Below are 23,825 nucleotides of genomic sequence, written 5' to 3' on the forward strand. Positions count from 1 at the left end.
ACTTCATTTACATATTGCGTATTTGTGTCTACCATCATCAGCTGGCAACACTTGCTAAGCAAATATGAAGTTAAACACATTCAGGTTAGATCCCACGACGTGGACGCATGTCTTTAAAAATGCGGATCCCATGTGCGCCGGCGTGATGCTTTACTCACCATTGAGGGAGAGCAGATTGTCCATTCCTGGGTGTGGGTAACCAATGCCCAAGCGACCTGCAAACACAACCCACACACGTCCCTTGAGCCACGCAGACAATCAGCCTCAGCCGCAGGGCCATATGTTCATGCGCGAGGCACGGAGTTAAACATCAACTCAATCTAGGACATAGGTAAATCATTTAAAAAGAATCGATTTTTCACTTTTGCTTAAATAAAAAAAATCTGCCGATGCCTCCGAGCCACAGCTTCAACGGGGATGTGCGAGAAAGAAAACCCAGAGATTAAGAACGCGCGCGTTGGGCGTCCGAGCGTAAACGCGTGCACTTTAAGCGATACATCCGATAACGGCACAAAAATACATTTTGCTCTTAATGTACAGTATTTATGATTTCACCAATTAATAAAAAAAAAATTATGCTTGGAGGGAGAGGTTGGAAAAAAACAAATCAAGATTTCGTTTTTCCCCACAAACAAGGCAGTGTGCATTTGCATACTCTGTGGAATATTTTTTGTTTTCGAGACATAAATAATTAACATTTGACAATAAAGGTCAACGAGATCCCTATTGCGAGTGGGGAGCTCTTGGAGCCGAAATCATTAAGATTCTGCCCGGACGACCAACACCCTCGCAGTCTGGCTGTGAGCGCCTGCAATCAAGTCTGCAGCATGCGTGCGTACGTGCTTGTGTACGTGCGCGCGCGTGCGTAGCAGCAGATAAAGGTGCACTCAAAACAAACACACGGCCCTGGCACACTCCTGGTGATTTATTTATTCGATGCATGGTGCCGTGCTATAGAAATCCTGCTCGATTTCAGCTCAATGGAAACCCCCCCCCCCTTGCTTTCTAGTCCTTCCAATAGAAAAATACAAGGGCAGAGGATACAAACAAAAACCGTGACCATTAAACAACACAAACAATGCAATGGGCGATATCGGAGCAGAACAGAGTTGTTAATAAAACATCACAGTTCGTTCCTGCTTTGTGAACGGTTTGCCATTGTGCCCCCCCCCCTGGCAATTTATAACTCGCGGTTAATCGACATATAAATGCATCTGTCCGGAAGTAAGCACCACCGGTGGTAAAGTGAATAGATGGAAGAGGAGGGTGGGGGGGGGAGATAATGCTGAAGCTGATCATCCTGTTCATTGGGATTGACAGAGGGGGGGGGGCGAGGGAGGGGGGCATAAACACACCGTACATAGTCAAAACTATGAAGCTGTGGAGCAAGTATACAACAGTGGAACAGTTTGGTTTTTATGTGACCAAGGTAAAAATAAACAGGAATTCGACTTAAATGTAGGCCCGTGGTAAATATTTTCAAAGCACTTTCAATTTGTTTTGCCATTAAAACTTGAAATTATTCAGCGGGTAGCAAAACGATTGCTGTACACAATATAAAACGCACATTAATATTTCGGCTGTTATTATCTCAATACTAATTTAACAAAAAATATGCATTCGTCGTAGAGATGACGTGGGAGGGGGGGTAATATAACTTTTCAAGGACGTAACCAACATGTGTTTGCAACAAAAGGCAGGGCCGAACGCAAATGAAGCTCGCGCAGCACACCTACTGTGGAAATGTCAATTGTTCTGATGGAGACGGACACAAAGGGGAGACAGCGGGGAGAGAAGAGACAGGGATTAAGCAATGTGGACATTGAGGGCACGCGATGAGTCAGCGCCTCTGCCAGCAGCCATTGCAGATAACGCTTAGTAAACAGGCCGAGCGTAGTATTGGGACAGAGCGGCAGGGAGAAAAATAGCAAAGTGACCTTCAAAGTCTGCTGGCAAAATATGGGGCCCAGGCACTCGCATGGCTCCTCATTGCCGAGCGAGTGAGTTGGCTGGCTGGCTGGGAGGAGAGAATAAAACTGGCATGGATGTTGCCGGCCCATCTGGGCCCTGTACGACTCCAGGATGGAAACAGTGCGACGGCGCCCTCGCATTTCTCGTACAGTTACATCTGCTGGGATTAAATGTTCTCCATTCTGAAATCCCACAGCCTTTACCCTTCACGCCCCCACTGCCACCACAACGGCTTCCCGCCCACCGACGATGGATTTAAATAGACTGTGAGGAGAGGCACCCGATGGCAAACAGACAGCTTTTTTTTAGTGCAGGGGGGATATTTATACGATTTGTCATGCCAGTTGAGTCAAGAAAATCTTGTAAATATAAAAGCAGCAATAGGCTAATATTACAAACTATCACAATTTATTCCATCAGCATAGGTACTGTATATCTGCCATCGAAAAGTGTGAGAACACCAAATTTCAAAGACTCGGTCACCGTGCAGAACGGCATGGTAAATGGGCCATTCGAGGTTTTAAAGAAATATGCAAATTCTCTACATAACCATGCAGCACTGCAAAGCACAAGCTCAACCAAGCAATACATGGTTTTGCATTTTCCTGCCCCAGTTATATTCTAATTGTACGATCAGTGTCAAATCGTGAGATGAAAAAGTTCCCATTCGTAACCCGCAATTAGCGGTGCACCACCCGAAATCAGAAAACGATGACTGGAAGATAAGGCAAGCAAATTGTTGTCGGTCATTTCAATCAGGACTCGTTTTCCCACACCAAGCTACAGGCACTTTACACTTCTGGCAGTGAGTGATTGTATCATTGCAATCGGAAAGGGAATAAAAAATCTGGGATAAGACGAATTAAGTGAAAAACATCTCGTTATTACGGCTTTATTGTTAAACCAAATGGCAACTGAGCAGAGACCATCAACTCACGACACTCGAGGGCACAGTTTAATCCAGGGACTGAATTTGAACCCAGGAAATTAGTGGAGGCAGCCCAGTGTGAGGACCCCTCAAGTACCTGGCTACCTTCAACAACCGTACAACCGACAAATGATTGACAACACTTTTTCCAGTGCTTTGTCTATTGCGATACAGAACAATGTTAGGGTGAAAAATATAACTATACTAGCAACTAGGATCAGATCACATTTAATTATTTTTAGCAAATATTTGTGTATTTCATTGTGTATCTTAGACACGAATAAATTGTTACAAAAAAGCATTTCACAGTCTTCTCATGTACACTGTCAATGAATGTGGTAGACATGACATGTTTATATATATATACACTTTCACCAGTACACATTCACATTTTTGGCAAATATTGAAAATATTTCAAATATGCACAAAAGGGCCATTCAACAGTATTTGATATTTTAACAATTCCAGCACATATTTTCCACTGCCTTTTTTTTCATACACGTAGATTAAACAAAAATGAAAAGTGCGCGGGGCACAATTTCCAGTGCCCATGTCGCCCTGCGGCACAGTGGGGCTGCTGTTGAAAGAAAACGATGTGCCAGACCGGTTACACTTTTATTGGCAGCCGCTGCAGAGCCGCGAGCATCGTTTGGCAGGGCCCTGCCGGTCCGTGTGGATCGTAATGTTCTTGGCTGGCCGTCTTTGCGCACAAACGCTGGGACGGGGAGGGATGTCTAAATCGGGATGCGGGGAGATCAGGTGGAATTCACGTGCCCGTGCTCTTTTGCACACGAGCCTCAAACGCAGCTGGGGACGAAGGGCCGATGGCTGCAGCGCATTTGACGAACCCACCCCGACCCAGAATGCACTCGGCCCTCCCCAAATTGGTGTGGATCGAAATCGAGGGTTGCTGATACAACGCGTGCGTTGCGCGCACGCGTCGTATCACGCGACCGAGCGTGTTGGAGCGGCGGTGCGTTGAATCACGCGCTGTGCTATCGACTCTGCGCCCCTCCCCACCCCCGAGTTTGAGGCCAGTGCTGATACCAGTGGGGAGTGATACTTGAACCGGTCCTGGGCAACTCCCCGGCAACTACCAGGTTCACCAGCCTGCACTGACCATGTGCTATGAGAAAGGGCCATTGCCTGAAACGTCACCGATTTTGTATTGTTTTCATTTAAATCAGCGTTGTTGATGGGTGGCTTTTTGTAGCAGTGAAGGACAAAAACCACCATGAGCAATCCAGCATGGGGAGGCCTTTATCAAGCAGCAGATTAACAATTATTGGTTACTGTACTGTGAATTCTCCATTTCGTTTTTTGTCTGTTCCACGATGCCATTTCAATTATTGGATCAGTGTAAAGGATAATGGGTCAAAGGATCCTTTAATTGATGAACTGATCATGAGGACCTTCACAGAGTAATGCATCCCCTTCTGTTAGACAACAGCTCATGGAAGGTAACATTACCATGGTACTGCCGAGAACCCTTCAATAACCCCCTTTATCCACACTTTGTCACACGCCCTTGCTACAAAGACACGTTTGTTTGCGTGGCAATCAAACAAATACGTTTAATTCTTAGAGCTGGAAAATACTGAAAAAAACAAGTTGTGCAAGTTTTGGTGACTGGGCTTACACCATCAAATCCCTAAACTAGAAAAACCACTTTAATCATGGCCGTCTCTGCTCTATTCAAACCAAAGATCTCACCAGTGCCGAGCCCTGCGTTATTCGGCTAACAACTTAGATTTTCTCAGGAAGATCGGGAGTTGTTAAAGTGTCTTCATGCTCAAACGAGCATTGGGGCTGCACTTCACATGACGACGCTGGGTACTTGTTTTATTGGCCCTGAATGAATGATGGGCTAGGTCAATGCCAACTAGGATTTTTTTCAAAGGAGCAGCCTTCTAATTTGTAAGTTCATTATTAGGTATCTCATGACCAGTGGTTTGAATATCCCAATGGCAAGATTTAAAAACAAATGTGACAGGATGATATTTGGCTGCAGGTCACATACACATGCAAATTTAAAAAAAGTGAAACACAGTACAAGCCAAACATCAAAGTGAAAGAAAATATATCAAGGTCAATAAACATCTCACTGTATACTGCAAATATAGGACATAGGTTGTATAGAACATACATGAAATGCGGAGTCCCACAGCTTGACAACTTACGTGTCCATTGCTTAATGTTAACGGGGCTCAATTGACCTCTGGGCAGTTCTGCGATTTTGAAGTACATTGCGTAAATTCATAATGCATAGTTAATCATTCAGATAATCATGGGCAAGGTATGTCAACCAATTAGGACTACAATTCAGAGGAATGATGTGTGCACCTTCCTTAGAGAAATGCTCAGAATATACCATGGTGTCACTTACTCGGACAAAGACTTTCATCCATGGCTTTGGATGCGTATGGTGCATTGAGGTTAGCGAATGTGTCAAATCATTGACCAACTCCATATAAAAAAAGTAATATTTGCTATGGAAATGTCGATAATAGCCCTCAAAATTACACCCCATATGTATTAAGATTACTAAGAAATTTGGTCCATCAGGCTGCTCAATTTGTGTAACTCATTTGCTTATTTTTCCACACAAAATATGCCTGCCTTGATTGAATCGTATAATTACCACACTTGTTAAACATATGAGAATAGGTCAAAACGGTGTTAGACCAGAGGACGCCAAAAGAAAGCTGTCTCTGGTGTGGACCAATCAGTTTCAAAGACAATGCAGAATTTATCATAGTACGTTTTTTGTTTGCATTCTGACCACAAGTTACGTGGTTAATGCAGACATGATTCCTTGTAAAAGGTTTCAGTTTGGTGTTTTAACATCTCAACACCTATACATCTCAACACCTGTTTTGTTGCCAAAAAAAAGGGGAAAACCTATTCTCATATTTTGGTACTGGCAAGGGAGGTCCCATGATGGAGCTTCTTAAACACATTTCAAGGTGTACGAGGGATGTGTTACAGCGTACAATTAATGTACGATTCAACATTTTATTTTTGGCCCGTTTGCCCGTATATATAATTTGCATAACCACCAAATACTAGATTTTTCCACAAACAATAATTAAATTAACCATTAAAAAACATTAAATGTAAGTGGATGAAAAGAAATAACGATGATCAGCCATTGTCTTTCCACTGCTGGATGAAGGCCCGCCACACACGACTGCCATCCCTCACCATAATGATAATACTTTAATTTTATGTAGCATAATTCATATAAATAGCATTCCATGTCGCTGTAGATAAATTATATATAAGGACCAATTCTCATATACAGCCACCTGCAATCAAATAAAAACCTTACTACTACCACCAAGCAAATAAAACAATCAATAAACAATAAAAAAAAACGGCACCAAAACAAAGCCTCTCGTTGCTGAGCATAAGCTGATCTCACCCCTCCATCTCGATGGTGGTAGTTCTCTTGGGCATGTTATCGCCTTTCGCTGCCATTCCATAACCAGTCTTGAACATCGGCCATCACCTTTCTAGCAGTGCCTTGCTCAAGCGCACTCCCTTTGCTGCATTTTAACTAAACCTAAAAAATAACCGATATCTGTATACACTTTGTTCAAGTATTGGGATCAGATTCTTGGTTAAACTCCCAAGGTTATGCAAGACATTTCCTGCATGTGGCAATTTCATATTAAGGTGATTTTATTAAAAGTCAGCTTCCTTTCGTTTCAAAGGCAGGTGTTGAAAGTACCCACTGAATATTGTTCAAGATCAATGTCCAAATTGCCTAACATACGGGACTTAATTGCTATTTTAAGATACACCACAAACACGCCACTATCGGTCCCATCATCCCATGCTCAGTGTTCACATGATGATCACATGCACCAGCATGCCATGCAGTCATCCATACTGGGGCTATTTTATAACACCACATGCCTTACCAGCACACTGCTAAGTCCTACAATAATAACAGTAACGATTGACAGCCCATTGTAAATCAACTGATGGATGACACCCTCCCTATGCCTTGGCGGTCATGTGGGCTTTTGACCATACTTCACCATGCGGGTTGGTGTATTGGTTAAAAGGGAGGGGGGGCCCACAAAATTACCCACCATCCAAGGCTCTTTCTTACTTCACCTCAAAGTCTGATACATTAATATCATGCACCTACGGTACATGCTGGCTTGCATCGAATCTGGGAACTCTGCTCTCCACCCTTAACCCAACATTGACCAAACATCCCGAGCAGGCCCTTCATCGCAAAGCCTTGAGGCTCGGTGAGGCCTGTCTGGACAATGTGAAATTACCATCTAGTACAGTGTGTGCTCGTGTGCGCATGCGCTCTTGACCATTTACACTATCTATTGTACAAACATTAAACACGTTCATCAATAACATTGCCATTAAAGGAAAAGTATATGTAGGTGATGTGTTGGTCAATGGTCCTTCTTTATAGCATACTGCGACGCCAGAGAGGAGAGTTGGAGACTGTATTTTACAACATTGAGCCTAATGAGAATAACATTTTAGGTTTCCTGATTATATTTTATGAATATGAAAATAGTTACATATTAGTAGCTATTGAATAACAGACAAATATTTCAGTAATCCAACATGTATTACTCAAACTCACTTGTAGTAAAAGCTAAATTATACAGTGTTGGTGGTACATTAAATGATATATACGCTTCCTTTTAAGGCAGTGTCATTAATGAACGCGTTGAGTTTCATATTATTTGTGCTTGTGCACCACTGCCTATGCATATGATAATATATAGAGTCAAACTACTCTTATTAAAATGTGATGCAAGAGGTGACAGGGACATATCCACTTATCAGGGTTTATCTACACAAATTGTTCCTTTTATCCGTGCAGCAAGGTGCGGATAAATACGGATGATCGGATCAATGTATCATCACCTCTGGATCATTCCTCTCATCTGCACAAAGGCACGGGGAACAAGAGGAAGAATCGGCACACGGAAAATTACGGCTCGTGCGAATAAAGACGACGAACACCGAGAAGCTGGATACAAGCATGCCCAATATAAATAAGCAACATGCTCACATTGTGCCCATGAGGGTAAGGCAAAGGGAAACGGCTTCTACAGTGATTGGAAACGAAGGTTTCTTTCACTTCCATTGTGTACGTCGACAAATACTGTAACAACAAGTGAGAGGGAAGTCGGCGTTGCAATGTAACAACAACAAAAACCCCAACAAATATTGAAACTAAATCCATAAACGCTTTCCAAACCTCTGTCCACAGAGGCATCTGTAAGAGGGGGTAAAAACATGTGCTGGCAATTGACAGTGGAGCAAACCACCGTTGGATGGAGCGAGGTGGGGGGGGGTGTTCTGAGTTGAGGCAACGCCTCTTGATCTACATGTGTTTGAACTCGCAAAGCCAAGCACGTGTTCTAGCCTGCCTCTGCCATGAGACACTCTTTGGAGGGTTTTTTTTGTAAATTAAAAAAAATAAGTACACCAGCAGCCGGGGCACAGACTTTAGAAGTTGGGGGTGTCCAACTAGCAAATGGTTCCTGGGTGGATTTCAGATGGGAATCCGTGAAGTTCACTTCCCTCTCCCCACCCCCGCCTTGTCATAGGTAAAATGAGTTTTGCCCAACTATTACTAAACTACACATCTACTAAACTACTGGCTACTGCCCGACTACCGAGCCAACTATTTGTGCGATACTGGCGTAAACGTTCCGTCATCGACAAAATCCGAATTTTACATCATCTTGTTGAAGAGAGAAAAACGCAGACTCAAAAACGCCGTGTCCCAAATGTGGAGTGGGTGTCCTATTAGCGATATCAAAAACATTGAGCGTGTCTGGCCATTCGGCAACAACCGCAGTGGCTTTACCCATTCCCCCAGCAGCACTGAACGAGTCTCCATGGCAAACACAAAGTCTTCACTCGCAGGCACATGCCAGGTGCTCTCAATACACCTCATCTCCACCCCCCTCTCAGCAGGCACCGTGTGCCACGTTATTTCGGCACATGGTTTGGAATTGAACCCAGGTCCTTAGAATTGTCGTACATTATGGTAATCTTCACAGCGGGACTCCATCGACACAAAGACGCATTTCACAAGAGCCCTTATCAATCTAGCCATGCTGTTGGCAAAAGTGCCGTCAGTGAGTGCCTATTATAGCTGGAGCAGCTCACCACGGGGTGCAGCCCGCATCACACCAGGCAGCGCCTTTCTCTCCAGCCCTGCTGTTGACGCAAGGCACAAGGTTGTCATTTACAGGCGAAGTTGACCGATGGTTAGGCCCACGCCAATAGCGGACGCCAATTATCACCGATGTTCGCCGTCAGGAACCAAACCGGTCATTGCGATAACGATAAAGACAATGCTCCCACAACCCAAGAACACATACCCACACATACACAAACCCATTGTGTAATATTTGACAGTGCTGCAAGATCATTATAATTAAGATTAATGTCCTTTATTTACCCAGAAAGCCCCTCGTCTGGAAGGAGAGATTTTTTTTTCCAGGAGGATCATGCATTCGGAGATTTGGCCAATTACATTAACGAGTAATTTGGCACGTGTAAATATGTCAATACAAACGTTCTCGAAAATATTTGACTAAATAATACAATTCCAAAGCAGGACTCTTGAAACTCAATAATGCTTAACTTTGTTCACGCAAAAAATAACTGCCATGTCAGCATACTTGCCTACAACTTCAAAGCAAATGCAATTCATAAGCACAGAATAAAACGAATCTGGCCTTGCGCATAGCTTTAAAAATTTCTCCAAGGTTAACCTATTGGAGGGATTTCTTGCACAGTGTTGGCATACCTGTCAACCCCTTATCAGTGCCCTACCTTATTACAGACCAATTCAGACCTGATTGGTCACCCCGTGGCCTTATAAATCTCATTTTCATCCTACAAAGTCCCATCACAAGGGAGAAACACAAACAAAAACTAAATTTTTTTTTGCCCGTATTGAAGCGTCTGTACGCCGTATGGACCTAAAAACCCAATTTCCCTATACAAGAATACGAGTAAACTGTATAGGTTGGCAAGTATGTTTTGGTAATGGGGCTGTTTTCTGACCATACTTCACACTTCTCAGTACTCGTTGGTGAACCGGGGGGCATGCCCAAGATTGGTTCTATAATAAAAAATCCCCACCAAGGTTAGCCGTGGCCACGAATGAACCTCAGGTCACCGGGTTTAAAGCCCAGTGTGCCAACCGCTAATGCTAACGCTCCACCAAGCTCGACACATGTACAGGTTTGTGTTAATACATGGCAAATACTGCGTCGCATAAAGACATTGTAGGAACAAAGTTGGCGCTTCTATTTGTTGTCAGCAAGATTGAGCCCTTTAGTTCCACTGACCCAGACATAAAGTGTGTGTGTGTTTGTACAAGTGGCAAGGGAAATAAAAGGGGAATTGGTTTTAGTAAAAAAACTTTCCTCAAATCACTTTGTTAATTTTCTTACATGTACAGTAGTATGAAATCGCGTGTATTCAATTCACTGTTATTGACCTATGCAGATTTTATTTAAGTCTCATATACAATCCAATGGATAGACTAGGTCCTGTCATCGGATTGTGGAATTTACATCGCTGGCTCAGGCCACCGACAGTGACAAGCACCACGAGACGCTCATTTATATTCAGCCAAGCCCTTGGTGACTTTAATAACGTCATACGGTACATATATACATTGGATGACACCGCGTCCTTTTACGCCAATTTTAAACGTACGTACCGTACAGCGACGCTTTATTGATGCTCATCCAACACCGACACCGATACATTTCTTGGAGATGCACACATCGCATCTATCGGGCTCGGCTTGCCAGCAGAGTTGCATTCGCAACCATTTGACTGAGGTCAGTGCTTTTGGGGATGGTTGGCAGCCAATATCAATAATTATTAAAACAGAGCAACTTTGAGCGAACGTTAAACTTGGCAACACCATCGTCCATACTTGCGTTACCAACGAGCTCCAGATGAGACGAACAAAAAAAATGGGTGGCGTATTTGTGAGGGGGGGGGGAAGCATTCTCCGGATCTCTCTGCTTGGAGAGCAAAAGCATGCAGGCAACAAAGGCAGTCACTTTCCGCTCGGGTGATTAAATGAAGCCAAGACCTTGGGCATACCAAGCCGTGCCACCCAGAGGGTGAATTAATAAAGCGCTTGGTTGGCGAGTCACACGACCATCACAAGGTAGTGATGGCACAGCTCATGGGTCTTCAAAACACAACTTGTTTTTGGTCTCATTTGGACAATGCATAACTGATAATTATTATTGGCGAGACAGGGGCACCAGGCATAGGCTGATCAAGTCACGAGGCCACAGAGAATGCAACAATGTTTCGCTTTCTCGGCTGTTGGAAGTTGTACTTTGCCACAAGCGTTCGAGTTAAAGCCCTTTACAAAAATGCCAGTGGCTTGCACATTGCACACATACCAAACGGCAGCTCCTGCTTGGTGAAATATTTGTACAGCTAATATAAATGTATCAGATGTTTTTTTCTTTTCTAAGACAAAGGCTTGGGTTGAAGGCAAATAGGCAAACAAGTTGCTGGAGATACGATTCTTACAAGTACTGAGGGACAAGCATTCAAAAACAAGTGGGGTTGTTGTTGTAACAGAGGGCATCAAAGCCTTTTAATTAAGGTATTGACAAACAAAGTGACAGATAAATAAAAGTACATTATTTTTAACTACGTTGACTTATTTGACATTGGGAGGTTGTATGTTTTATGAAGCCTTGTTTTGTAACACGGTGGAATACTGATGCCAAAACAGAACAACATTCCAACAATTCTTCTGTTGATTTTAAATAAAGATCAGCTTTTGCAACCAACATCATATTACATCGGGGCTTACACTGGCCACCCTCTGTGTGCATCATAAATCCCCTAAATGTTTACTTCATCTTTGAGGGGTTTTTTTTGCTTTTATTTACTTTTATTAAAAACAAGCCGGTTTGTGGAAAGGGCATCTGAAGGGGTCTGTTTACTCTGTTTTCACAAATCTCAGCATATCCAGCGTGAGCAGGCATCTGGCAGAACTAGAAGGTTTAAAAAAAGGACCCAAGTCACCGGCAACTGAGCCACACCCGAGCAGAGTAGAGCGACATTTAATTATTAGGTTACTGCTACTGGATCTGTGTCTAAATTTACTAAGTATGCCACATTTGCCATACATTCTGTAGCTGGATGTTGGGCTCTTTTGCGTTCTTAATAGCAGTGGAATGACATTTTTTTCACAAGCCAAGCTGGCCTCAATTTTCACACTATTAAATGAAATGGACATTTGAAAAAACAACAACCCCCATTTAATTCTGGAAAGTTCTCAACTGGGAGAACGCGGGATTTGTATTTAGTTTTGGGAATTTATTTATACCCACGACTTAAGTTCTTTCAAATATCACAGGAACCTTCGTTTCTTGGAAAAATACACTTCCCGATTGACTCTATAAATATAGAGTGACATACGACACCTCCATGGCTTCACAGACATCCCGAGCTGTCTCTTAAGCACCCACATCACCGACCACTGCGGCAGGCAAGTCCACACACCCTGTAGTCTTTCCCATAGCTCGGCCTCTGACCAAATTACTGGAAAGCCCCCCCCCCTTCGTCCCCACCAGCCCCGATCCTCAGTATAATTTGTGTATAATTTGCGGTAAAGGCTGGCACTACAGCACTCGTGTTCAAAAAATTCCCCTTTCTGACAATAACATAGCACAGTGGGCCGATTATACTTTCTCACAATTTGCACAGCTAAGATGGGGGGCCCTTTTAAAATGCACTAAGCATTGCCATGGCCGTGTTTTTCATCTGCTCTGTCCTGCCTGAGGTCAGGAACAACTTAAGAGATCACAACGATGTGCTTTATTAAGAGCAAGACGTCTGCCGTTTTCCATCTACCCCATGGGGATCTGTGGGCTGGAGGGGGGACAAGAAAACTTTTAGGTTTGTCTGCAAAAAATGTCAATCAAGATTTTTTTTCAGCCAACTATTTTCACAAGAGCACATATATAGCCCCCCTGCAAAAGCGTATGTGTTGCGTACTTTGGTATTTGATACTTATTAAACATTAAAGCTGCCATACACCGAATGTCATTAGCAAGGAATTATAAACATATCCAAATTGAAATGTTTGTCCTCCGTGTTTACATTTTAAGTATAAAAGTTTTAAATCTGGAAATCAATGTGCCAAATGTACTGGACATATCAAGCATCACCGATGTAATTCCGTACATAATTAAAAACATAAGTGGCAAATATTCCCTGTTTAACCTTATAGACTGCAACTACTACTAGCAAGAGCAGTTATAGTTTGTACCTATACAAGCTGGCACAATACTTGGAGGAACGGTATAGCCTGCACCACGCATAGCCACCTTTGTAACTCCATTGTTGATTTTGAACACGTACAGGACAATGTTCTCATTTCAGAGGAGACACAGGTCAGGTAAAGATATCAATTGCCACTGGGGTTGCACGTGGCAAGGAATCGAACCCTGGACCCAGAGAACAGTGCAGTGGACAAAATACCACGCCACTGCTAGGCAGAGAATTTTCATAAAGGTTTTTTGTGTTAGATCATGTAAATATAAATGTGTTGTTACACCCATCACCACTCGACACAGCCAATTAGTAAAATTTGTTAAGTAAAGAAAAAAAGTGCCAATTAGTTATTACTTCAGCACACTGGTGTGTTGAGAGATAGACAGAGATCCCTGTTTAACATTACAGAACATAAGAGGAAAGTGATGTTGGCAACCACCTACTAGGCTCGCACAGGAGGGCATGTTTCCCCAGCATCAAGTAATGCAGGCTACTGGCATGAATGCTGGTCGCGAGCACCTACTACAACCGATAGGTTAAACCAGGGGAATTGTAGCCAGAACCACTCCTGACCACTTTTGTCTCATCAGTGCTGATGTTTACGGGAATCGAACTCGGGTTGTCGGGTTTGTAGCAAAGTGCGATACCACTGTGCCACCACTCTCCACATAAAGGGATTTAAAAAAAAGATGATTTCCTGTGTAGCCTACAGAGGTTGTTGCGGAAAGTGCTGTTGACGAGCAATAAGGCTAGCACGTCGCACGACGATGTTGGCGGTGGCCAGGAATTGGACTCGGGTGGCGGGGGTCCATCATGCAGCGCGATAACTTCTACACTTACCGGCTCCCCAAAGACAAAGGACACACACACACACAGACATGTGCGTGGGACAGAGGGGCTGAAGCTGCGTGTAATAATCATTCGCCGTGACCTCACCGGCAAACTGGCTCCTCCAGACCATATCAGCAGCGGCGGCAGCGGTGAGCGCGGCGCCATTGGCTGGCGGCGGCGTCCCCTTGAGGGGGTCGTGCTCGCTGCGCATGATGTCCAGCAGCGAGGTCTCCAAGGCCTGCATGCTCAGCGGGTCGAAGGGACGGCCACGGTCCTGCACACGGCACGGCAGGAAAAAACCACGCCAGTTTAAAAACGTACGCTCTGGTGTCGCGTTGGTCGGCACGAGGGCCCTGGTGCACCAAATGAAATGGACCGTCCCCTCTGTTCAATTTCCCCTTCTCCTCGTAGCACGACGGCTGGGTCACTGGCCAGTGGGGTCTAGCGCAGCAGTTACACCGCCTGAACACTTGCCAGCTATGTCACGGAGCACATGCCCAAGGCAGGAAGGAGGTGACCAGGTGGCTCTGAGCTCAGTGTCGAGCGGGCACTGCTACGATTGTGGGTTTGAATAATGGATTTGAGCTGTCCATTATTAAAACTGGTTTTCTCAAGTGTAGTGAGTTGATGTTATCATTCAGATACTAGATAGCAAGTGTTATACATATATTGTAACAGCCAAGTTACAGCAGATGTGTCTCAGTGGAGAGAATCCTCATTAGCATTAGCAATCCATTCTCATGGCAAGAGCCAGTCTCACCATCGGATTACCACAGACGTACACACACATTGTGTATACGCCCAACACTTGGGGTGTATACACATTATGTACTGCTCCATGCCATAATCATTGAAGGTAAATGAGCTATTTGAGCATAACACCAACTATTATAGACAATGATTTCCGGACTAATAGAAAAGGCGTATTTTACAGCATTAAACACGGGTTTGCTAGGAGTATTTTAATGCAATAAGATGGCTATTGTACTAAAGGTGAAACAATTAATCCCGCTACACCCCAGCTCCATGAGGATTTGATTAACTAATAAATATTGTAGTCAACTGTAGCACCTCTAGCGGCTACAGGGGTGCCACACACCCACTCCATCCAAAGAAGATGAATCGGGGAAAAAAGCGACTCTTACACGCATGCATAAGTTAGCTTAAGAATTTGTATTCATTGATTAATCCTCGCATCGTCGCATTGTTCTGCCCCGAAGCAACACGCATCAGACATTGTATGAACTGATTGTACGAACACTCTTGAAAGCGAGCACAGACTCTAGGGCATCACGCCATACAATTAGCAACCACACCGATTTGAAAACCAGACTTTCAACAACAGCAGCGTTAAATGGCGTCATGCGATTGCTGCTATTATGTCCTGACTTGTTCAGATGTAATATAAAGTTGCTGTAATGGGGCTAATTATTTTATTATTTTAAAAAAAAATCTCCATTCCGCTAATTATCAGTCAACATGGCACACACTAAGCAAACATCTGGGATATTATCAGAACGAAAACAAAAGCAGAACGGCTGATGTCTGTTAACTCTGCCAACTGTAAATAAAGCCGAGCCAGACATTACTCAGAGAACCATAACGAATAACACACCGGCACTAATGATCTGCTCACTTTATATTGGGATTGGGCAAGCGAATAAGATGTGCGGCCAAAACAGCCTGAAGCGAGCATTGACGGTGGCCGAAATAAATTGCAACCCCATCACCAAGAGTAAAAAAAAACACTACATTACAACAAAATAGTCAGTGATTGCACCCAACCAATTGTGAGCTAGGAATATAAGAAATCCTTTAGCTATCTGCTGCAAATAGCCGGAGTCTCATTGTGTCCTTCACGGTCCATATACAGATATACAGACTCGCAAACGCTGCTCAACGGTGGCCTTTTGTCAAATCTCGGGTGCTGCTGGGTAAATTTAGAATGCAAGTTTGTCTCCTCCAATCGGCAACCAAAGTATAAAATTAAACTTTGGCTGTAAGTGACATCTTTGTTTTGTTTTTTACACTTGGCAGCTAAGATGAAACATTATTCAGAAAGCGAGGCAAGGTCAAACATAAAGGGCAGTGAATGGGAGAAATACTGTTAGTGCTTGCGTCTGGAAAACTATAAAAACATAGATTGTGTTTCACAAACAAATTTGACTATTGTGTAAACAGAAATTGGCGAGTTAAGGTGGTTTATGAGCCTTAATTTAGCATTGGTCCCGACAGACAATAGGAAATGGGACAGGCAACAATAACAATAGCCATTACATCACCCGAAAATGTCATGCTCATCAACTCGAGTCAATCGAGCGCTTTTATGTTCGTACATGTTAGACAGCAATTTTTTGTCTTTTCGAAGCTGCAATAATTGTACAAATCACACACCAAACACTCCACACAAACCCAAATCACGCAACCAAATGCTCTCGGTTTTCACCGTCCTCCAATTTAATTTGCAGCGTCCAAGGTGATTACATGACGACAGCATTAAAATGCAGGTGTCCTAATTTTGCCAAAGCTGACTTGCTCATCCCCTGCCTAACATCACGGCGAATTGTGGCCTCGTTTTAGCTTCTGCAGTCGAGGCGCAACCCAGATTTCAGCCAATTGAGACCCCTATCCCTTTCCAAACTCCCATGTCTCCACCCCTCCCAAAACTAATAAACAGTGGTCCCTTCCGTAACTGGGTTGCCATCTGCTCAAAACTCATGTTCAATCCATTCCTGAAAAAAGCCAGCATCTCGATGGCAAATCTGCTGAAATAACCATTTCATTTTCTACGCGGCTAACATGTTTAATTCCACTAAGCATTTGATGTATACTTAAGTTGTGTGAATGTATACAATGTAAGTATTTTAATCGTTACTAAAACTACCTGTGCAAATAACAATGTGTATTTAGTAATTTTGCATACACAATTTATTTTTAAATTACTGCACTGACTACATTACTGTATTTACACTCGTTTGATTATATCATTCAAAAACCTGCAGCAGATTTCAACAATGTCTGGAGCGACAGATAAACCACACGCAGCACCCTTCTTTGTAGCCATAGAACTTACAGAATTGGATGGGCTGATTTAAACTAATTGGGTTGTGGCCCTAACAGCAACTCATTATCAGAGTACAAAACCCTACGGATAATGCATGCACAATTTTGGTATTCGCATCGCCACTCCCTTGAGGCGCCATCCCCGACACAACTGTTCGCCTAATTAGTGGCTTGGTTTCACTTAAAATGTTCTGCTTATTTGCAATAGTACACAATCCAGTGTTTACACTTGACCATTCGAGCACCAGTATAGAAAAAGGGCCATTCAAATACGTTGCATTTACCGCAAATGTCTGTACAATTCATAAGTTGTTTGAAACGAAATTCCTAAAGACAAAATTTAAAAGGACCATTGCCAATCAGGCTCTCTAAATGGTACCTTAATTGTGCCGGTGTGACTGCATTTCGAGTTAGAGACTACCGTAACACTTAATGTATTAATTTATACAAACAACTCTCCAGTATGAAAGACATGTTCTCACAGCAGTGCCGATGTTATTCAACAGCCCAGAACTGGAGAGTAACGCTGGCATACAATTAGGATGTTCAGAGGCATGGGATCAGCAATTGCATGCAGATGAGCTCACTGGAACTGTACCGATAACCCAAAACGCCTCTGGGTCAATGACCACCGGTCCAGGGACTCTGAATGCATTTAAATGGCCTGGGCGTGTGGGTGGGTGCAGGTTCATGTCTCATTCAAGACTGTGAAACCCAATTCCCGAGCCATATGGGGAGGAGCGGTTGTGCAGTGGGAGACACATTGCACGACACAGCGATTAGTTCGATTCTCAGCAACAGCCAGTTATGTCAGCTGCGAGTGATATCCGAACCAGTTCTGGACCCCCCCCCCCTCCAAACCCATCGCCAACCCCCACTTCCCTGCGTGGTTAAATATGCTCAAATTATTTCCAACACATGGAGGCCTTCATACAACCGTGCGTTGCCAAGGCATGTAAATGATATTTAATATATAGTACAAAATGCTGCAATAATGGAAAGATACTAATAATAACTATGTGTCACTTAATGATGGTTGAACACCTCCCTGCGCCATGCATGTCATAGGGGTTGCTTTTACCATACTCGCACATGCTGGAGAGTGCGGGTTGGTGAAGGGGGGGACGGCAAGGCCGGTTCAGATATTACTGATGTTAGTCGTTGCTGGCAATCGAACTCGCTGGGTCCATAGTCCACCATGCTAACCACTGTACCATCGCTTCACCCCCCCGCCCACCCCCAAATGTATTTTCGTAACAATAATAATACGGACAGCTAACGCATTATTAGTTTCCATCCATCGTATATGCTGACTGTCACAAGCCAGGGCTGTGTCACCATCCTTAAACAAGTCCTGGAGTGGTGCGCTCATGTCGGTTTGGTGACTTCGAGGCTATGGTGGAAATTCCACATTATCATGCCGAGGATCAGTCAGTCTATCAATAGGACCTGGGAGTGGTTAATGATGGGTTATAGCGCACGCAATGTTTTTGAAGTAATAGAAAGAAAACGGTTGACCAGAAGTCGTCAACGTGTTCGTTCTAAGTCGGCAGCTGTTTATCTTTGGTAAATAGTGGTGGTTAAGTTGAATTTGAATACTGTTTCCATAAACTACACGAACACCTTCCTCACTTGTATTTCTCTAAACAGGAAATACATTCATAATACAAAAGGAAGTCGGGTTAATTGTGATTCAATGCTTTAAGTGGGGTATAAGTTATTTACAGGATATAAAAATTTAGACTGAAAACTTTCGTGACTGCAGTAATTCATATTCTTGCTTCTTTCGGTAAAGTCATTTGAATTTATTTGGAATTTTAATTTTTTTATTTTCTATCTACGTGACTTTACCGAAAGAACCAAGATTATTATGCCAGCATGTGCACGGGGATCGGTGACAGTTCATTTACAGCCACTTCCTAGAGGCAAAACGAAACACCAAGACGCGGCTTACTTGTCATTGAGTGCAATAGCACTCAATGACAAGTAAAGGGCACACCTGCGTCGCTGCATTGTAGTGCATTGCAAACGCTATGAATTATGAATTTAATCGGCATGCATTATTCCATCTTAATTTTCTGGGGAAGCATCTGTCAGCTCATTCTCTCGCCCTTCGTTTTTGCCCGCTCCATTAACTTCTTTCCATTTTTGGGTTTGAAGTGTTACCGGCTCTTGTTTTAACCGATCCAATACCACCACCAATTGGGACTTTCTACTTCAGGACTATTTCCTGCTCGACGATTATATACACACATAGAGCACACGTGACACATTACGTACTTGCGTGTACACATGTGTAGATGTCGTATTTAACTGGGGGTGTTTACCCATCACCTATTTTATTCGGCACAAGATGGCAGAAAACGCATCTGCGCTGCCCTTTAAACCATCACGCGCCGCGCATGGAGCGGGGATTTGATGGGGCGCCGCTTGTGGAATGCCAGGGCGATCCGCCAATAGAATTCATGGCACAGTCAACATTAAAGGGGAGTAAGTAGCGAAAGCCAACAAACATCTACATCGCGACACGAGTGCGCCATGGTCCCAAGTCCACCTTCGATGGCAGAAGCAGCAACCTCGCGCCTACCTCAAATGCGTGCTTTCTGGGCACATAGCTCGTTTCGACAACAGGATGGATTTGTCGCAAGGCCACACACACGCATACCTTTAGACGTCAAGATTGTTGTTTTTGTGTTGCTATTTTGGCTCAGCGCGTACACACACACACCCAACACGCACGCACGAGGAATGTCACGAAAGCGAGCCGGAGTGGGTGGGGAGCGGAGCCATTTAAAAATGGAAGATGCGGGTGGCAACTGGCGGCTTACAGAGACGCGCACCTTTTTATATCAACAATTTTCTCTACCCCCCCACCCACAGTCTTAATTGACAATCCGTGGACCCCCCCCCCCCTTTTCCTGTCTGCAGTCTGTGTGGCAGTATGTGTTGGGCAACAGGCAGGCAGCTGCCTCCCCCAATAATGTATGCCCACCAAATGATCATAGCGGGCAGCGAGTGCGTCAAGACATTATACCAACCACTCCTTGACGTGTCACTTGCCGAGCAATGATTTAGCATAACGTCAGCCGCTAAACCACTCCCAACCTCATCGTGTCAGACGTGGCAGAGAACCTAAAGCAGACCCGCTGCCATTGCCTGGGCGCTCACATTTTCCTACCTAATTAGCCAAGCGTGTGACGTGGATCGTGCAGGCGATTGCATAACAGGCTTCGCCGTGCAATGATGGAAGTGGATTTCCCTATTCGAGGCCATCTCACTCCAAGAAGACAACCCTGCCCTTTCTTGCACTGCCTTTCTAGATTAAGAGGATGACGAATTGGATTGCGGCTGGCGTTAGGGGAAGGGCTAGCCCCTCACCTGAACCCTAACCCGCTTGGGCCTCTTAAGTCCAGCAAGGTCGATCAGCTTCCGAATAGGACACGGATCTGGACACAAATAAAGAGCTCGTCAGTCGCGTACAAACTGGATCTCCCGACGTCCAATTTGTCTATCATTTGCTTTACCAGTGAAGTCAGCCACTGACCTCCCAAGGGACCCCCAAATACAGAACCCTTGTGACTTCCCCAGTGTGATGGGCAGAAAGGCAGCTGATCGCCCCCACCCCCACTAACCATCCGTGGAAAAAAAACCCCTTTTAACACAATCTCCCCAAGCCTGACCATCCACTGGAGAATTCAGGCTTTGACAATGTCCTCGCCGCGTGTGTGTAATGACCTAAAAAAAAATCTGTCTCGCCCAGCACAATTGACGGTGCCAATTATGCCTAGGCTCGAGGACATATCCCTAGGCCAGGGGTCGGCAACCTACGGCTCCGGAGCCGCATGCGGCTCTTTACGGGCTGCTTCTTGGCGATATGTACGTATGTACAGTATGTACTCAGATGCATTGCGGCTCTTGAAATACTGAATTTTGTACCGAATTGGAAAGAAATGGCTCTTCTTGTTATTTTGGTTGCCGACCCCTACCCTAGGCAATCAAATGAGCACAAATCATCCGGCACACTGTCACTAAAGCCACCATGTACGCTTCCCAACGCCGGGTCACCACGAAATCTGCCATGTTCCCGAAGCCACCCCACCCGGCGGGTACCTGGAAAGCCAGCAGGCTGGTGGCGTCCCCGCGGTACGCAGTCTCCTCCAGCCACGACTTGGGGGTGGGCACGGGCGAGCGGCTGTACTTGGGCGGCCCGATGGCGCTGTTGCCCGGGAAGTGCTGCTGTTGCTGCTGCTGCTTCTTGAGGGGCGAGATGGGATTCATGGGCGTCGGGATACCGAGGCCACCAGCCCTTCGCGGGTCTCCTCCGCCGCCGCCCACGCCACCCACACCGGCCCCTGCCCGGCTCTGTGGGCCACCCCAGCCGGCAGAGCCACCCCACGGCTGGGGCTGCGGCTGCTGCTGCTGCTGGTGGTGATGATGGTGGTGGTGGTTGCCCCAGGCGGACGGCTTGCTCGTCATGATGGGCTGGTGGTGCCCATAGCCTGCGTTGCGCTGGGGAAACTGGCTCTGGAGAGACACGGGGGACCTCCTCTGCTGCTGCTGCTGTTGCGGCGGTGGCGGTGGCTGCTGCTGGTGGTGCTGCTGCTGCTGATGGTGCTGCTGCGGCTGCTGCTGTTGCTGCTGCTGATGGTGGTGGTGGTGAGGGGCCAGCGGCAGCTGCGGCGAGAAGCTGGCGCCGAACATGGGGCTCATGCTGGGAGGGAAGTTCTGGAAGAGCACGGCGCCGTTCATGGACGAGAGGCCCGGGAAGATGCCCTCGTCTGCCGCTGCCCCTGCTGCCCCTGCTGCTGCCCCTGCTGCCCCTAGGGCGGCGGCCGGGCTGCTCACGCCCGTGGACCACGCGTTGTTGAAGCCCGGAGAGAGGGCTGACGCCGGCTCCTGGAAGCCGGCCAGGCTGGGGAGAATCGGCGACTCCATGTGCACGGGTGGGCACGGCTCCCTGATGCTGTTGTTGATGCTGTTGTTGCTGCTGCTGCCGCCCACTATGTTGTTGGGGACGGTGTCTCTGTTCACAGCAGAGACGGCAGCTCCGCTGTTGTTGCTGCTGTTGCTGCTACTGCTGTTGTTGTTGCCGATGCCTCCGCTGCTGCTGTTGCTACCTGCTATGCCGTCCTCTGCTCCTACGACTGTCACTGCTGCGGATGACTCTGGGACCTCGGGCGAGCCCTGCTCGTGCTGCTGCTGTGCTAGGGTCGCTCTGTCCATCAGGAGCTCATCCTGCATGGCGTGTGGCGTGGGACCGGCGGCAGGCAAAAACAAAGCGGCGCTTGGCGAAAGAGGAGAGGGAGGCGAAGGCGGCGACGACGATGACGACGACGGCTGCTGCTGTTGTTGCTTGTGCTCTGGTGCCAACGCGACTGCCACTGTTGTGCCTACTACTGCCGCCGTCAGGCTGTGTGTGTGACTCTGCTGCAGGCCGAACGAGAAATCCCCCATCTAGGGTGACATTCACGGGTGTCGGGGCCGGGGTGGGGTGGAGACAGACGGCGACGAGTCGGGGGGGACGATGGCTGCTACACTCTGTGCCTCCTCGCCTGCCTTCACTACAACCAGCCTCTTTGCGCTTCGTCACAGCAGCAGCAGGGGCTGTAGTCGTTCGCTCAAGCCAACCCACCCGCCCCCTCGTTTAAAGATCACCTTGCCCTGCCTGCGTTACAACAGCAGCATCAACACGAGTCAATGCTTCCTGTTAGGAGAGCGGCCGATCCACGTGAACGTTTCTCTCACTGCTCACCCCCCTCACTCCCTTCGTCAACTACAAGCGCGTCGAGTGTAGGACGCGACTCAAGGGCATGCGGACGCGGCTGTATCGCCTGTCTGTCTACTGCTACTACTGCTGCTGCCTCCTGCTGCTGCTGCTACTGCCCAGGCGAACGCCTCACTCCGTCTGACTCCTCTCGCCGCGCCTCTCCCCGTGCCTATTTCACCCGGAAGCGGCGCCCGCCGACCAATCACGGCCCCGCTTCCTGCCCCGCCGTTTCCAGGCGACCCGAGCGCTGCAGCCCTCGCTGACCAATGGGAGCGCGCGAACGCGAGCGCCGTTTCTAGGCGCCCAAGCCACCACCTCTTGTGGGGGTGTCCCCCCACCCCTCCCCCCCACCCACCACCCCGGCGCCGTGGCCCCCCCCCCTCTCACACAGTGGGAGTAAGCCCCGCCCCTAGCCCCCCCCGCTCCCACCAGTGGCCCCGCCTACTGAGAAACACCCACAGAACGGGGGCAGGGGGGGGGTAAACCCCCGCCCAATTAAATCCTCCACCCTCCCCCCTCCCCTCTACTGGCTCCGCCCATTTAAGTTACAGTACGAATAAGCCGCGCCTCCTCCCCCACCTTACCCACCCCCCCCCGCAGATACCCCCCTTCGCCTGACGTCACGGAACATTTATCAATGCCTTCGAAAGACGTGACGTCATAAAGGACACGTCTTTCCCCGTGTTAACTTTGCCATCTTGCCAGGTCGGAGGGTTTTACCTCCAGCGTCTAGAGGCTTCTGAGTTAACATTTAAAGAGGGCATTTTTTTTTTAGACAGTAAACCGAAGACACTTGCTGGGGTATATTTTTAATGTGATTTACGTGTTTTTTTTTAAGATTGTATTTTGTATGGTGATGAGAATGTTTCTTTAATAGAGTATTTTAGAAATGAAAAATGCTATATCATCCCAAACTCCAGTCCACTTCCATTC

The 23,825-nt window shown here is 46.2% G+C and overlaps 1 protein-coding gene across 4 annotated transcripts in view; it reads right to left on the bottom strand.

Annotated features, from left to right (window-relative positions):
• The window catches only part of LOC144717665 (cytoplasmic polyadenylation element-binding protein 2-like), a 95,763-nt gene extending 72,708 nt beyond the window's left edge, over positions 1 to 23,055 (bottom strand). For 2 of the 4 annotated variants that reach the window (XM_078593204.1, XM_078593203.1), the window contains exons 1-4: positions 21,236 to 23,055; positions 14,168 to 14,336; positions 9,065 to 9,115; positions 159 to 215 (exon numbers count right to left, since the gene is read on the bottom strand). In XM_078593204.1, coding sequence (XP_078449330.1) covers positions 159 to 215; positions 9,065 to 9,115; positions 14,168 to 14,336; positions 21,236 to 22,579 — 1,621 coding nt within the window. In that variant the 5' untranslated portion in view covers positions 22,580 to 23,055. The remainder of the gene's footprint in view (positions 1 to 158; positions 216 to 9,064; positions 9,116 to 14,167; positions 14,337 to 21,235) is intronic. The other 2 variants (XM_078593206.1, XM_078593205.1) reach the window with 1 other exon arrangement.
• Between the last annotated feature and the right edge of the window lie 770 nt (positions 23,056 to 23,825).

The sequence above is a fragment of the Lampetra planeri genome, chromosome 4, assembly GCF_965212315.1.
Source record: "Lampetra planeri chromosome 4, kcLamPlan1.2.h2, whole genome shotgun sequence".
NCBI lineage: Eukaryota > Metazoa > Chordata > Hyperoartia > Petromyzontiformes > Petromyzontidae > Lampetra > Lampetra planeri.